The sequence below is a fragment of the Cetorhinus maximus genome, chromosome 22, assembly GCF_964194155.1.
Source record: "Cetorhinus maximus chromosome 22, sCetMax3.hap1.1, whole genome shotgun sequence".
Classification (NCBI taxonomy): Eukaryota; Metazoa; Chordata; class Chondrichthyes; order Lamniformes; family Cetorhinidae; genus Cetorhinus; species Cetorhinus maximus.
The window spans coordinates 71,098,986-71,113,823 of NC_135900.1; the positions used below are offsets into that span (position 1 = coordinate 71,098,986).

General features: G+C 40.4%; 1 protein-coding gene across 1 annotated transcript; it reads left to right on the forward strand.

Moving 5' to 3' along the window:
• The first annotated feature begins 1,736 nt into the window (after window positions 1-1,736).
• LOC144696382 (transmembrane protein 213-like) lies at window positions 1,737-12,757 on the forward strand. The gene is made up of 3 exons (XM_078567592.1): window positions 1,737-1,987; window positions 2,096-2,173; window positions 11,401-12,757. The coding sequence occupies exons 1-3, from the start codon at window positions 1,912-1,914 to the stop codon at window positions 11,583-11,585; spliced, it is 339 nt and encodes a 112-aa protein (XP_078423718.1). The 5' UTR covers window positions 1,737-1,911; the 3' UTR covers window positions 11,586-12,757.
• The last annotated feature ends 2,081 nt before the right edge of the window (window positions 12,758-14,838 follow it).

The following is a 14,838-nucleotide window of genomic DNA, read 5'->3' on the forward strand; positions in this document are numbered from 1 at the left end:
CACAGTCAACAGGACCCTTGACTATGTTTTAGTTCATGCACTTCTGTCCTTACCCCTTTCCCTCTCTTCCACAAACATGATAGAGTTCTCCTTGTTCTCACCTTGCATCTCACCAATCTCTATATGCAAATAATCATCCTCTGCAAATTTCCACCACCCCTAGCACGATGTCACCACCAAACAATCTTACTCTCCCCTCCCCTTTCAGCTTTCCAAAGGTACTGTTCCCTCTGCACTGGTCCTTGCTTCAGTTACCCCAACACCCCTCTCTTTCCAACAGCACCTTTCCATGCAAGCACAGAAGATGTAACACCTGCCCTTTTACCTCCTCCCTTCTCACCATCCAAGGCCGTAAATACTCCTTCGCGTGCAGGGGGACTCATACTTCCAGTTACTCATACTTTCAATTTAATATACCATATTTGCTGCTCACAATGTAGGCTCTTCGACATTGGGGGACCGAATGCAGAATGGGTGGCCTCTATGCAGAACACCTCTTTCAATCCACAAGCATGATCTGAACTTCCAGTCGCCTGTCATTTTTATCTCCACTTGCTCCCGCTCTGTCCTTTGCCTGCTGTGTTACATTGAAGCTCAGCACAAACTTGAACAGAACCTCGTCTTTCAGCTAGACTTCACATTGAGTTCAATGATTTTAGATCGTAACCACTGCCCCTATTTTGTTTCCTTTTCCTTGACTAGTTTGTTTTTGTCCTCGTTTCCCTCTTATTTCCTTTCTTTGCTTTCAGGTGGCACCTCTTCAGGATCTTACCCATTCATAGATCCTCTAAAACACATCTTTTCTTGTTCCATTATCACTCCCTTTGATCTTGTACCATAAAACCTTTTGCTATTTAATTCCTCCTGCCCTCCATCCCACCGCAGTTCTTCCCTTTTGTTCCGTTTCCTATCAACCACCGCCTGCTCCAACTTCACTTGCTCAAAATCCATTATAACTCTAATTTTTTTCTGAATGCTGATGAAAGATCACAGATCTGAACTATTAATTCTGTTTCTCTCTCCACAGTTGCTACATGGTCTGCTGAGTATTTCCAGCATATTCCGTTTTCATTGAAGAAAAAAATGTCCTTTTGGTGTCATACATGGTTTAGTAGTAGCACTCTCACCTCAATTCAAAAGGTTGTCGGCACAACTCACACTCCAAAGGCCTGGACACATAATCTAGGCTGACATTTCAGTGTGGTACTTAAGAGAGTGCTGCACTTCCAGAGGTGCTGGTTCTCAGATGAGGTATTAAACCCAAATCCTGACTGCCCTCTTGGGCGAACAAAAAGAAAATCCCACAGCAGTTTACAGCAGAGCAGGGGTGTTCTTCCTCATGCCCTGACCAATGTTTAACCCTTAACCAACATCAGTAAAACAGGTTGTCTAGTTATTACTGCATTGTCGTAGTGGGACCTTGCTGTGAGCAAATTGGCTGCCATGTTTCCTACATTACAACTGCAACTGCCAAAAAGTGCTTTGTTTTCTGCAACTGACTTGGGGCATTTTGAGACCCAAGTTCTTTGTTTTTTTTGAACAACAGGTAACTTAAATAATGCAGGTCTATGGGAGGCAATGTGATACTGAAGAAATACAGCAGAGCATGGAAGGAGAAAAGTATAGCTAACCACTGAGTTCTTTCAATGCTGTGTTAATTGCCTTAACTCATTCCCCAATTACGCAACCTCTGACAACATTATGGTCTCGCTTGACTGCAATCAATTACCCTTTTCCAGTTAGTGCTAAACAGGGAAAGGTTACTTTGACAGAATGCAGGTGTGGCTAAATCACAGACTGAACATTAAGTTTTTTTCCACTGAAGCTTTAAAGGAGATATTGTTGAGCACAGAGCAAGATAAGGGACTGTCTTGAGAAAGACTGAAGCTGACTTCTCGCCTCTGCTAAATCATGGATCTCAAATCTGTGAGCTGCTGCATTGTTTGTTTGGTTCTGCTCTGTCTAGGCTGGGCTTCAGCTACAGCTGGTAAGCGTTCAGGCTCTGTTAACCTGCAAAAGTTTCTGATGTCGTTTTTATCAACAGCTTTTAATCAATTTTGAAGAAACTGGAGGAGTATCGTTTTCTTTTTTTCAGAACAAGTGGTAACTTCACTCGACAGCAACTTCAAATTAACAGAGTCCAGGGGACACAGCATGGATCGATGCGAACAACGTGAGTATGACCAGGGGCAGAATGCAACACGAGTTTTAACATAAAATACTGACCAAAAGGATTTCTGTACACATTAACTGAAATAAAATTGTAAACTTGTTCATTGTGAACAGATTTACAATTTAGAGGAAATTGCACACCTTATCTCCCCACCTCACCTGTTGTAGGTGAAGCAAATGGGTCATTTTGCATTTAAAAAGATTAAACAGCAGCAGATTAAAATATATGAAGTATGTCAGCAATCAGATGAATAATGCTCTGGAATATCTGTCAGGATATTAGCATGCCTTAAGGGGTCAGGTGATGTGAAGGCAGGGACTATAACTATCTCAAATATTCACCATAGAGTTTGGCAGACATTAATTGACAAGCTGGTCTTGGGGGTACAGTTATTATGCCAGTGCAAAGCTATTTAGGGGTGCATACTTATGCAGAAGTGGCATAAGAACTTGGAAGTTGGAAATAAAGACTTGGATTTATATGGAGCCTTTCATGACTTCAGGACGTTATAAAAACACTTTACACTACTTCTGAAGTGCATTAGTTGCTGTAATGTAGGAAATGCAGCCATCACTTTGCCACAGTGAGGCCTCAAACAATGATGTGATAATGACCAGATAATCTATTTCAGTGATGTTGGTTAGTAAAATAGAGGCTTAAAGGCTGAATGGCTTACTCCAATTCTAAAAAATGTTTATGATTTCATTAAGAGTAATTTTCACTTTGGTGGAGGTGGGAAACTGGTAGTAACAAATCAGCTGAAGGCAGTGGAAAGAAATATCAGGCGCAGCTGGTGGCTGCTCCAGGCAGTGTGTATATCTGACAGTCGATACAACTCTGACAGCGAAATTGGAAATAAACATGTTGAAAATTTCCCTTCCCAATAACTGTACATTAAAATCAAGCATACTTCCCATTTTCATACGTTACTCCATGGAATGTTGTTTAAAGCCAGTTACAGCATCAAAGTACCTGTCAAAGTGTAGAGTCAAGCATTGGAGAGAAGTGCTAAATCAATAGACCTTTTATTAAAAAGCACAAATATGACTTTTTTTAATGGGCACGGCAGCATTACAGCATTACTGTATATGATTTTAAATTTATTATTGGTAATCTTAACACACCGCATTTTGCCATTGCTATCTTTTGAAATAATGCAAATTGCACCAAGGTTGAAATAATGTTCCAGCCACTCCTGTAACACTGTGTTTTTGGCACTTTTTATATCTTCTGGTAACATGAGCCTCTTGATATCCAGAGGAGTTTATCTGGTAGAATGGACAGCATGGCAGTGGTACGCTGATGCACCAGTTAGAATATCTTTAACAGCAAGTTTTCCTCCTGCAGTAATTCTACAGACATTGTTTATAACAGAGAGTTTGGCTGATTGCAGACACTCAAGTCTCTCTTGGTTAGCTGCATTCCTAACGTTATCAAGTTTAAATTCTAGGAACTAACTGCAGCAATACACCATGGCTGGAATTTTCCACCCCCCCATGGCAGGTTCCCCGGCATCGGGACCGGCGAGCCATTGAAATCTCTGTTCACATCGGTGGGACCGGAAGATACCGCCGGTGTGAGGGGCTGGAAAATTCCAGCCCATGATTGTCATATTTTGTTTTATAATGCCCCTTGGGAAGTTTTGTTAAATAAAGGCTCTATATAAATATAAATTGTTGTTGTTGCTATTGGCATGTGGGTACTAGTTTTAGTTATGCAAGAGAAGGGAAATAGCCCTCTGGCTTGTGCTCCTAGGGGCATTTCTTTAAACTGTACCAAAATATGTTTAGAAAGACCAGCTCCTAACCCATTTGATGTCCATTGCTGTTTATGCCTCATACGAGTCTCCTTCTACCCTACTTCATTTAACATCTTCAGAATATCCTTCGATTCCTTTCTCCATCACAAATTAGCCTACGCTACTAAAAACCACACTGCCCCTCTTAAATGCAAAGCACATTGTGTCCAGAGCAGTCATTCTACATAAGAAATAGGAACAGGAGTAGACCATTCGGCCCCTCAAGCCTGCTCCACCATTCAATAAGATCATGGCTGATCTTCTTGTGTTTCGATTTCCATATTCCCATCTACCCCCGATAATCTTTGATTCCCTTGCCTAATAAGAATTGATCTACCTATGCCTTAAAAATATTTCAATGGCCCCGCCTCCACCACCTTCTGAGGCAGAGAATTCCAAAGTCACACAACCCTCAGGGAAAAAAAATTCTCCTCATCACTGTCCTAAAAGGGTGACCCCTAATTTTAAAACAGTGCCCCCCTAGTTCTGGGCTCACCCACAAGAGGAAACATCCTTTCCACATCCACCTTGTCAAGTCCATTCAGGATCTTATATACTTCAATCAAATCACCCCTCACTCTTCTAAACTCCAGTGGAAACAAGCCCAGTCTGTCCAACCTTTCCTCAATAGACAGCCCACTCATTCCAGGTATCAATCTAGTAAACATCCTTTGAACCACCTCCAATGCATTTACATCCTTCCTTAAATAAGGAGATCAAAACTGCTCACAGTATTTGAGGTGCGGTCTCACCAATGCCCCGTATAATGAATCATATCATCCTTACTTCTATGTTCAATCCCTCTTGTAAAATACAGCATTCTATTAGCCTCCTTAATTACTTGCTGTACTGCATACTAACTTTTTGTGACTCATGCACTAGAACACATGGATCCCTCTGCACCTCAGAAATATGCAGCCGTTCTCCATTTAAGTAGTACTCTGCTTTTTTGTTCTTCCTGCCAAAGTGAACTTCACATTTTCCCACATTAAACTCCATTTGCCACATCTTTGCCCATTTGCTCAATCTATCTATATCTATCTGCAACCTCATGTCCTCTTCACAATATACTTTCCTGCCTCTCTTTGTGTCATCTGCAAATTTAGCTACCATGTCTTCACTCCCTTCATCTAAGTCATTGATGTAAATCAATAAAAGTTGAGGCCCCAGTACAGACCCCTGTGGGACTCCACTTGTCACATGCTGCCAATCAGAAAAAGACCCATTTATGCATACTCTCTGCTTTCTGCCAACCAGCCAATCTTCTATCCATGCTAATATATTACCCATTATACCATGCGCTTTTATTTTCTGTAATAATCTTTGATATGGCACCTTATCAAATGCTTTCTGGAAATCCAAGTACAGTACGTCTACAGGCTCCCCTTTATCCACTGCACATGTTACTCCTTCAAAAACTCCAATAAATTGGTTAAACAAGAGTTTCCTTTCACAAAACCATGCTGACTCTTCCCGATTGCCCTGAGCTCTTCTAAGTGCCCAGCTACGACCTTCTTAATGATTGATTCTAATAACTTCCCCACGACAGACATCTAGCTAACTGGCCGATAGTTTCCTGTTTTCTGCCTCCCTCCCTTCGTAAATAGAGGGATTATATTTGCTACTTTCCAATCTGATGGAACCATTCCAGAATCTAGCGAATTTTGGAAAATCAACCAGCACATCGACTACCTCATTAGCCACCTCTTTTAAGACCCTAGGATGTAGTCCATCAGGACCCGGAGACTTGCCAGCCCACAGCTCCATCAATTTGCTCAGCACCATTTCCCTAGTGATTTCAATTTCACCAAGTTCCTTTCTCCCATTCTCCTCCTGATTTGCACTATTACTGGAAAGTTCTTTGTATCCTCTTATAGTGAACACAGAAACAAAATATTTATTCATTTCTTCTGACATTTCCTTATTATTTACTATTAACTCCCCACTCTCACTCTCTAGAGGACCAACACTCACTTTACTTACTCTTTTCCTTTTTAAGTATCTGTAGAAACTCTTGCTATCTGTTTTTATATTTCTAGCTAGCTTCCTCTCATGTTCTAATTTATTTCTCCTGATTAACCTTTTAAACTCTACAACTAAACAACTGATTCTGACTAGGAAACACACAAGAATTGCACAATATGGGAGCGAGCAGGTTCCAAGATTTTTTGATGCCCAATGCTGGCCTTGATTGAGGGGGTACAAAGGTGCAGAGAAATGCTCTACCCACAGGGGGCTAGGAAGCCCTCCAGACAAACTCTCAGAAGGCAGTGGGACAAGATTATGGTCAATACTAAGAGTCAAGACCTAAGAATCTGGATAGTGAATGCATCTTCAAATGCCATAATCCATCAACTGCATCACTAGCCTCAGACACCTCATCAAAGCAACACATACTTAATTTTCATAGCTTCACCTCACCCTCATACACTTAACACTGCTGCAAGTCTCACATCTACACCTTGCTGCCTGTACAGACTGCCAGTTATTAAACCATGATAGCTAGCTACATCACATAAGCAGATTGCACCATATTCACTAACACACTTCCCTCTCACATAATGAGGGGGAGGGGGAGGGGCAGGAGCAAATGCATGTCTTTACCCCATTGGGAAGACTGTGCTTGCCATCATTGGAGCAGCCATTGTTGAAGCCAAGACAAGGGGTGGGAGTTTATAATAGAAAATGGCAGCACCCTCATTTCTGATCCTCCTTCTCATATCTCACTTCCTCTTCATTCCACAATCTCTTCTAATTTAGAAACTGTAGATGGTGTAAGTATGCACCCTTCTTACTTTCCCCCTCCTCCATCTTTGAACAGCTTATCCTGAGTGCCCTCTGTTCATTCTCCCAGACATGCTGTAATTCAAGGGAAATGCCTATATGACATCCATCTTTGGCATTGGTTTGTGCAGAAGCCTCAAAGTCAGGACCACGTCTTTCAGCCACAGCCCACTTCCTGTAAACTTTAGCAATATGAAATAACTATGGAAAGCAAAGACTTGTAGAATTGTAGTAACAAGTAGAAATCCTTGGCAAAAGATTATCAACCTGAAATGTTAACTCTGTTTCTCTCTCTGCAGGTGCTGCCAAACTTGCTGAGAATTTCCACCATTTCTCTTTTGCGCTCAGTTAAGCAAACTTACAGAAACTTGGATTTTATGAATAGAGGCATAGAGTACAAAAACATGGAAGTTATGCGAACCCAATAAAAACTTGAGTTCAGCTTGACCCCAGGTTGGAATATCATGTTCCATTCTTGGGACCACAATTTTGGAGAAAGTACAGAAGAAATTTGGTAAAATGGTTCCAAAGATGAGGGATTTCAGTTATGCGTAGAAACTAGAGAAGCTGGGGTTGTTCTCTTTAGGGCAGAAAAGGCTAAGAAGAGATTCGATAGAAATGTGTGAAATCACAAGGTTTTTTTGAGAGAGTAAACAAAGAGAAACTGTTTCCAGTGGCTGAAGTGTCAATTACCAAGGGAGCACGGATTTGTGATTAGCAAAATAACCAAATACAAATGAGGAAAACTGCGAATGATTAGGATTTGGAATGTGCTACCTGGTAGGGAGGTGGAAACAGATTGAAGAGTAGCCTTCAAAAGGGATTTGGATAAATACTTGAAGGAAGAATAATTGTCAGGAAATGGGAAAAGACTGACTCGATTATCCTTCAAAAGTGCTGATCCAAACTTGATGGGCTAAATAGTTTCCTTCTGTAGTGTACCATTCTACAGTTACTTTACTTGTATTCTGCAGTTTATTATTACTCCATTCTAGCCCGTCAACCCTCCCTCTCAGCCAAATGCTTCCCATTTTGTTATGCGTTGGAAACAGTTTGGAGAAGGTTTACCAGACTAATACCTGAAATGGGTGGGTTGTCTTAAGGAAAGGTTGGCAGGCTAGGCTTGTATCCGCTGGAGTTTAGAAGAGTAAGAGGCGACTTGATTGAAACATAAGATCCTGAGGGGTCTTGACAGGGTGGATATGAAGAGGATGTTTCCTCTTGTGGGAGAACCTAGAACCAGGGGTCACTATTTAAAACAGAGATGAGGTGAAATTTTTTCACTCAGAGGGTCGTGAGTCTTTGGAACTCTCTTCTTGAAAAGGTGGTGGAAGCAGAGTCTTTGAATATTTTTAAGGCAGTGGAGGATAGATTCTTGGTAAACAAGTGGGTGATAGGTTATTGGGGGTAGGTGGGGTGCAGATTTCAGGTTACTATCAGATCAGCCATGATCTTATTAAATGGCGGAGCAGGCTCGAGGAGTTGAATGGCTTACTCCTGCTCCTTGTTCGCATGTTCGTCATTCTTAGTCGTTAATAAGATGACCTTGGTTGCTAAAGTGCAAATTGATCTTCGACAATATTTTACAAATTTTCTTTTCTCATTTGAGGTTTGTTTTTAAGGGTGTGGATCTGACATGATAAGGAAACAACACAAACACATTTCAAGAGAAACTTTCCAGCAAAAGAAGTGCTGCAAATCAGGAGGGTTTAACATATCTCTTGTTTACTAAGTCTTTCATGGTCCTTGATCTTTGGGGGAAGGGTCTGGGCAGGTTGGGGAGCAGGGCAGACAGACTACAGGGCGATTGGACAGATCACTGAGTGTGGAGAATCAGAGCATATTGTTATGGTCCCAGCTGATGTTACTACTGGACAAGTCAGATGTCAGGGTGGAACCCAGCTTGATAGATCCTAACTTTTATTTGTTGTTTGGAAACATGGAGGGCAGTGTTACGACCGTAGCCAATGTTATTCGCTGAGCAAGCCAAATCCCAGAAGGATTTGTCTTACTGATCATAATTTTTTAATGCACTTTTAAAATAAGTTGAAAACTACTGATCCCAGAAACATAGAATCCCAGTGACACTTCTAGGATTTCAAAATTAGAAGATTTATTAACAGGAAAAAAAAAACTTAAACACACAAGATTAAAATTACACACAGTCTTACAAAACATTCCCCCCCAAAAACCCACTTGGTCAAGATGCTGCCAGACCTGCTGAGTTTTTCCAGGTATTTTTATTTTTGTTTCACACAAGTAAACTACTTGACAACAGCTCCTTTATAGATTTTTAACCATAAAAAATCCAGTAATATTACCCAAGGCAAAAAACTGCTGCTATTTTAATAAAGTAGACCTCACGACTGCTCATCTCTTCCCCTCTGCTGTGGAACCGAAGGAAGTTCAGAAACAGAATGCTTTCTAAAAACAAAGACTTTTCTGACTTGAAGCTGGGTAGCTGCTTCAAATTCACAGCTTTTCTCAGAGTAGAGCTGGCCTCAGGACATCTCCCCCACGTAGCCACCTCAGCTTAACTAAACATCTTTCCTTAAATATCCTTTTCACCTTTGATCTTAAGACTCTGTCGTTCTAAGCACCTCTTTGAACCCAATTTTTCCAAAATATAAAAATATTTCATGTTTTCCCATTGCCTTCACTTTCGGGTAAAATAAAATTTAATAACCTTACCCATGAAACCTTTGTAAGTTGTAAAAGTCTGTCAGTTGTAAGCTCCCTTTGAAATTTGACAACTGTAAAGTCAAGTCCCTGCTTTTTACCTAATGCAAATTTTAAAACCCACCTATTTACTTGTACATTCAACTTCCCCATTGCCTCTCATTACAAATACATGCATTTAGCACCTTTAACTTTCTGCTCCCGCAGTCAAGTTGTCTTTACTAACCTTTCCCTAGTTTAATTTGACACACACACAGCTCTCACAGCCTTCTTTACAGAATACCACCATATTCCCAAAAATGTTTCAAAAATAGTATCCATCTTCATAGTGGCTACTGAACAGAGTCAGAGTCTGCTGATCTACTTTTAACAAAAGAATAAAACATTTATTAAACAAGATGAACTATATTACAATACTCCTTCACCCACAACTATACCTTTACAGATATAAGGATAACACAAGTTATCAAAGCTATCTTATACTCAAATGTTCATAGTAAGTACACAGTCCATGTAAATCAATAGGTGACCTGTGGTCAGACACACCACTCTCTGAAACCAAGTGACATATGTCACCCCAAACAGATGCTATTGTTCTCTCATCATCTCCCTCCACCCAATCCCGCCCCCGACCTCAGCCCAGATGCTTGTCACAACGTGAGTCAACCTGTCTCACTGAATTCCATCTTTCACACAATGGTTTCCAATCTCTACTCTCGAAGAACTCGCTTTGGAATTTTCTCCCAAAGGACAATTTCTCTCAGACGCCTTCCACAGATGTCCACCTCCAGGATTTTGATCTCTTTCCAACGTTCCTCTTCCCTGGATCGCCACGTGCATTCAAGCTTCGCCTTCCACGCACACTCTCTCAGATACTCAGCCATGCCAACAGAATGCCACTGCTTCATATGCCCATGGAAAGGAGTCACCAACCTTTAGCTGTTTCCTCTGATCTTCTGGCTTCTCACAAGCCCACCCGCAGCTTTCTCTCTTTAATTCAGAGTCTTTCCCTCTGCTCCTTACTTTTAATTCCACTGAACAGGATCTGTTCCAGATTCCCTCTCCCTGTTCCTTCACTTAGCTGTCACCTTGGGACTTTCTTTTGGCCCCACTCCCTGGTTTCTGGGACTTCCTTCTATTCTTCTGGGAAATCTGTTCTTGGCAATTCCCTCTCCTGTCCCGTTTCCACACCCTGTGGTATCCACAGACCAACTGAAGTCAAACTGCTTTCCTGTTTCTCTCTCTGTCTCTGTTTGGGCTTCCTGTTGCTAGGCAATGGCCCAGTTTTTAAAAAAAACTTTGTTTTAACTTTTCTTAACAACTTTAAGAGTTGCAAAACCTTATTAAAATGCAGATACACAAACAAACCCACAGGCTTGCAGGCAACGTTCTCCCAGAGAAAACTCTTAATGAAACTAGACCCGACACTTTTAACCCACAAATAAAACATATAAATTAAACTTAAAGCTATATCTTGTTTCTAACACCCACAACTACAAATATAATTACTTAAAACTCTCTCTAGTTTCCAACAATATCACAGGGGGAACTTGAGAGACTGCAGTAGGACTGAGGTGGGGAGGAAGGTCGAACAAGAGGCTAGGGTGGATTCTTCTGGGTTTACTTGTGCAGCTGGGGCGAAGCATTCCTGCTTTTCCTGGCCTACAAGCAGTGCTGTAAAGAAACTTACTTGTTCTATTCGATCCTTCACCCCTTCCTTCAGCTACCAGGTTTCCTAAGGTGTTAAAAATAAATCTTAATTCAAAATGGAGGCATGCAGCCTCCTTAAAATATTTTTAAGGGCATTAAAATATCCTTAAAATAATCCAGAGACTAGATTTGTAACCCATGGTGGTATGGGTCTGTTAAAACTGGAAGCGGCTGGGTTTGGGTCAGGTTGCCCAAATTTTAATTTTTAAAAAGGGAATTTTTAAAAATAAAAAAGAGACCTTTTATCTCCCCACAGGTCTTCAGAATGGTCAGGATATGTGCACAACAGCAAAGACATGCTGCCAGCTCGGGGTGGATGAATACTGCTGGATTGCTGCTGCTGTGGGCTGGAGTCTCTGGTTCCTCACCCTTATCCTTATTTGTGTAAATAAAGTAGGAAAACTGAGGCCTGACGAATCAGAAAAATACCCCTCACCCTGAGACTTGGGAAGCAAAGTGGAATGTAAAACAGGAAAGGACCGAAGGGAGGACGAGTGTGTCAACCAGCTCTGGTCAATTCAGGACGAATGGACAATGTTCGAAATGTGATTTGCACTCTTTTGCACAATGGCTTTTCTGTGGATCACCACAGAAATGGTATGAAACCAAAGCAAGAATTGCTTCCAGAAATGGAACTTAACAATAGCTGTTAGATTATTGTACTGGGCTGCATAACATTTACCTCCAAGCTTGGAAGTAACCAGCCAAGCATTTTCTAAAATCAAATACCATTTCCATATCAATGAGGAGTTGTAAATATCTCTCATACTCATGAACAGAATACAAAGGAAAAGTGATCATATGATACGCAATTTCTTTCTCCTCTGTACAGCCACCTTTCTATTTTTTCATAGCTATTTTATCGTAGCTTTCCTGTCTTGTTATTCCTAAGTTCCTCAGTACACTGTCCTGAATACTCATTCTCTTTCCTACGATCTCCACTATGCTGAAATCAAGATTGTTACTCAAATTCCTTACATCCCTGTGATCTTTTCTTCCTGCAATCTCACAGGTTTTTAAAACCCAAGTTTGGCTTTAAATCCTCGACTTACCTTTTCTTTTCTTCCACTCTTTCCAATTTTGGTGATACCTGCATTATGGGTCCGATCCTTCACCCAGGTTTCTCTCCAAACAAGTCAAGGTCTTATTGCAATACAGCTCACTTCAAAGCAATAAGGTGACAATCAGGTTTGACCCAAGATCTAATATTTCTGATGCACCATGGAGTTTATTCACTATAATGATGTTAGATCCAATATTACATTAAAACTTAATACCTTCCATTAAAAATACTAATATTTTTGACTTGAAATTTAATACTGAAAGACTCAAAATGTAATTTCTATTCATCATCATTGAAATGGTGCATATGAAATGGTCCTACAGCAAAGCTGCTTCACTCATTTGGGGAAACAATATATATTAGGGTTACAGAGCTGCTTGCTTTATCTATCCTCGTCGTCTCCAAAGACAATCATACCAATCATTATAAAGTCCACAGGACAGAGGAATGAATTCAATGGAGTGAATGGACTTTTCTCATGTTTTACATTTTCTTACAGCAATCACAGGATCTGTATGATTTAAACTTGGTAATAAAATACATGAACCTACTGACTTGAGTTTTTTTGCCATTCCAATGGTGCTATTATACCTCAAATACCCAATTAAGAACAACACTGCCTTACAGTAACAGGGAGCCACAGAATGCTGAGTTAGACTGCCCGTTCCTTTAAACTTCTGGCAGTCTTGCAAGTTTTCTTCACCAGCATCCAAATGTTGATCAAATTTGTTTCATTAGTATAGGCTTGACTGTCCTGCTAGTTTGCACCTGTTTGCACTAAATGCTATTAGTTTTGTGGTGAAACAGTAGGAGACAATTTTTAAAAATTGTTTCAGATGCCTCTCAGTGCCCCTCACTGGTGTTAACAATTTACATTAACAATTTGGACTTTGGGATCAAAAACACAATTTCTAAATTTGTGGGTGACACCAAATTGGGGTGTAGAGGGGGGCAGTGGGGGAGATGGTCAATGCTGAGGAAGACCACAACAAATTACGGGACATTAATCATCTTGCAGAATGAGCGAATACTTGGCAAATGAAGCTCATAGATAAATGCAAGTACATTTTGGTAGGAAGAATTCGGAGGGCACTAATTACTTGGCAGGTGCAAGTAAGTGATCCTCTACCCCAAAGGGTTGGAGTACAAATATGCCGATCACTAAAAGCTGCAATACAGGTTAGTAAGGCCATAAAAAAAAAACCTATGCACTAGGCTTTATTTCTAACAGGACATTATGCTAAACCTGTATCGAAACTTGGTTAGCTCACACATAAGAGTAGTGTGTGCAGTTCTGGCCGTCATATTATAAATAGGGTATAGAGACACTGGAGAGGGTGCAGAGAAGATTTACAAGGATGACATCAAAAATGTGTGGGTATACATATCCGGAAATAATTGACAGGCTGGGCCTCTTTTGTCTTGAAAAAAGGCTGAGGGGTGACCTAATAGAGATCTTAAAAATTATGAAAGGTGTTGATAGACTGGGTACAGAATGTTTCCTCTTTTGGGACAGCATAACTAAAGGCCATCATCAAACAATCCAATAGGGCATTCAGGAGAAATTTCTTTACCCAGAATAGTGAGAATATGGAACTTGCTACCACAGGAAGTGGTTGAAGGGAATAGTATAGATATATTTAAGCATTTGCGGGAGAAGGGAATAGAGGGTTGTAATGATAGATTTAGATGAGGAAAGAGGGGAAGAGGCTCATGAGGAGCATAAAAGCCAGCACGGACTGGTTGGGCTGAATAGCCTGTTTCTATACCCAATATCTTATTGAATCCTATGCTTCTCCGTTATACCAAACATGTGACTTCCATTTGATGGTGCTCAGTATTTAGTCCAGCTGTAGACTAGTTTCCCAGAAACTCATACATTGTTTTGTATGATCAAATTGTCCATTATCTCGTATTGTTTCATCACCTTACCCAATATATTGCTAAGCCAGTTGCTGATCTCAGCAAGGAAATAACTTTGGCACAACCATTTAGCTCAGAACAACTCAGTATAAAAAAAATGACTGTTGGATAAGATGTTAGAGGGCTGCTGGAATGCAGATCTGTAGCTCAGCAGGAATCAATAGCTTAGATGAGGAACAAAATTATACCAGAGTAAGGAGTTTGGCCTGGAGTTTGTATTTGATTGTGATGGTTTATTGGCGCAATTCATCCAAAATTGACCTAACCACCTCAAAAGATCACAGAAATTTGAGCACAAATTGCAATCATCACAACTCAAATTTCTGCAATTTTGCACTAATTTTAAAAAATCAAGCTAAACATAGCTCCTACCCACAAAACTGGCCATGCCTCCCCCGGGTGAATTAATCACCATCGGGAGTTTCCACTAATTGTGCTTGTTTACTGGCCTTCAGAAAGGCTCCAAAAATTAAGCTGGATTTTTTGCGCTCAAAGACATTAATAGGTTTGCTTTGAAAGGCTTGAATGTATTTTTAAAAAAAAATTAGAGAACTTATTACTGCATACCAATCTAACTAGAAAATAGCTTTCATTTTTTAAAAAAAAAGTCATTTTTAGTCATTTAAAATTGGTTATTCACAGCTGATAGATTGATATTGTAATTTAAAATGCTTATTTTTTGACAGAAACCCATTTTCAGCTGTACTA

Bases quoted from the DNA above. Each gene is read 5' to 3' on its own strand.
- LOC144696382 (XM_078567592.1), top strand. From the start codon at position 1,912: ATGGATCTCAAATCTGTGAGCTGCTGCATTGTTTGTTTGGTTCTGCTC. The intron at 1,988-2,095 runs GTAAGCGTTCAG...TCTTTTTTTCAG, and splicing joins CTGGGCTTCAGCTACAGCTG to AACAAGTGGTAACTTCACTC. The intron at 2,174-11,400 runs GTGAGTATGACC...ATCTCCCCACAG, and splicing joins CATGGATCGATGCGAACAAC to GTCTTCAGAATGGTCAGGAT.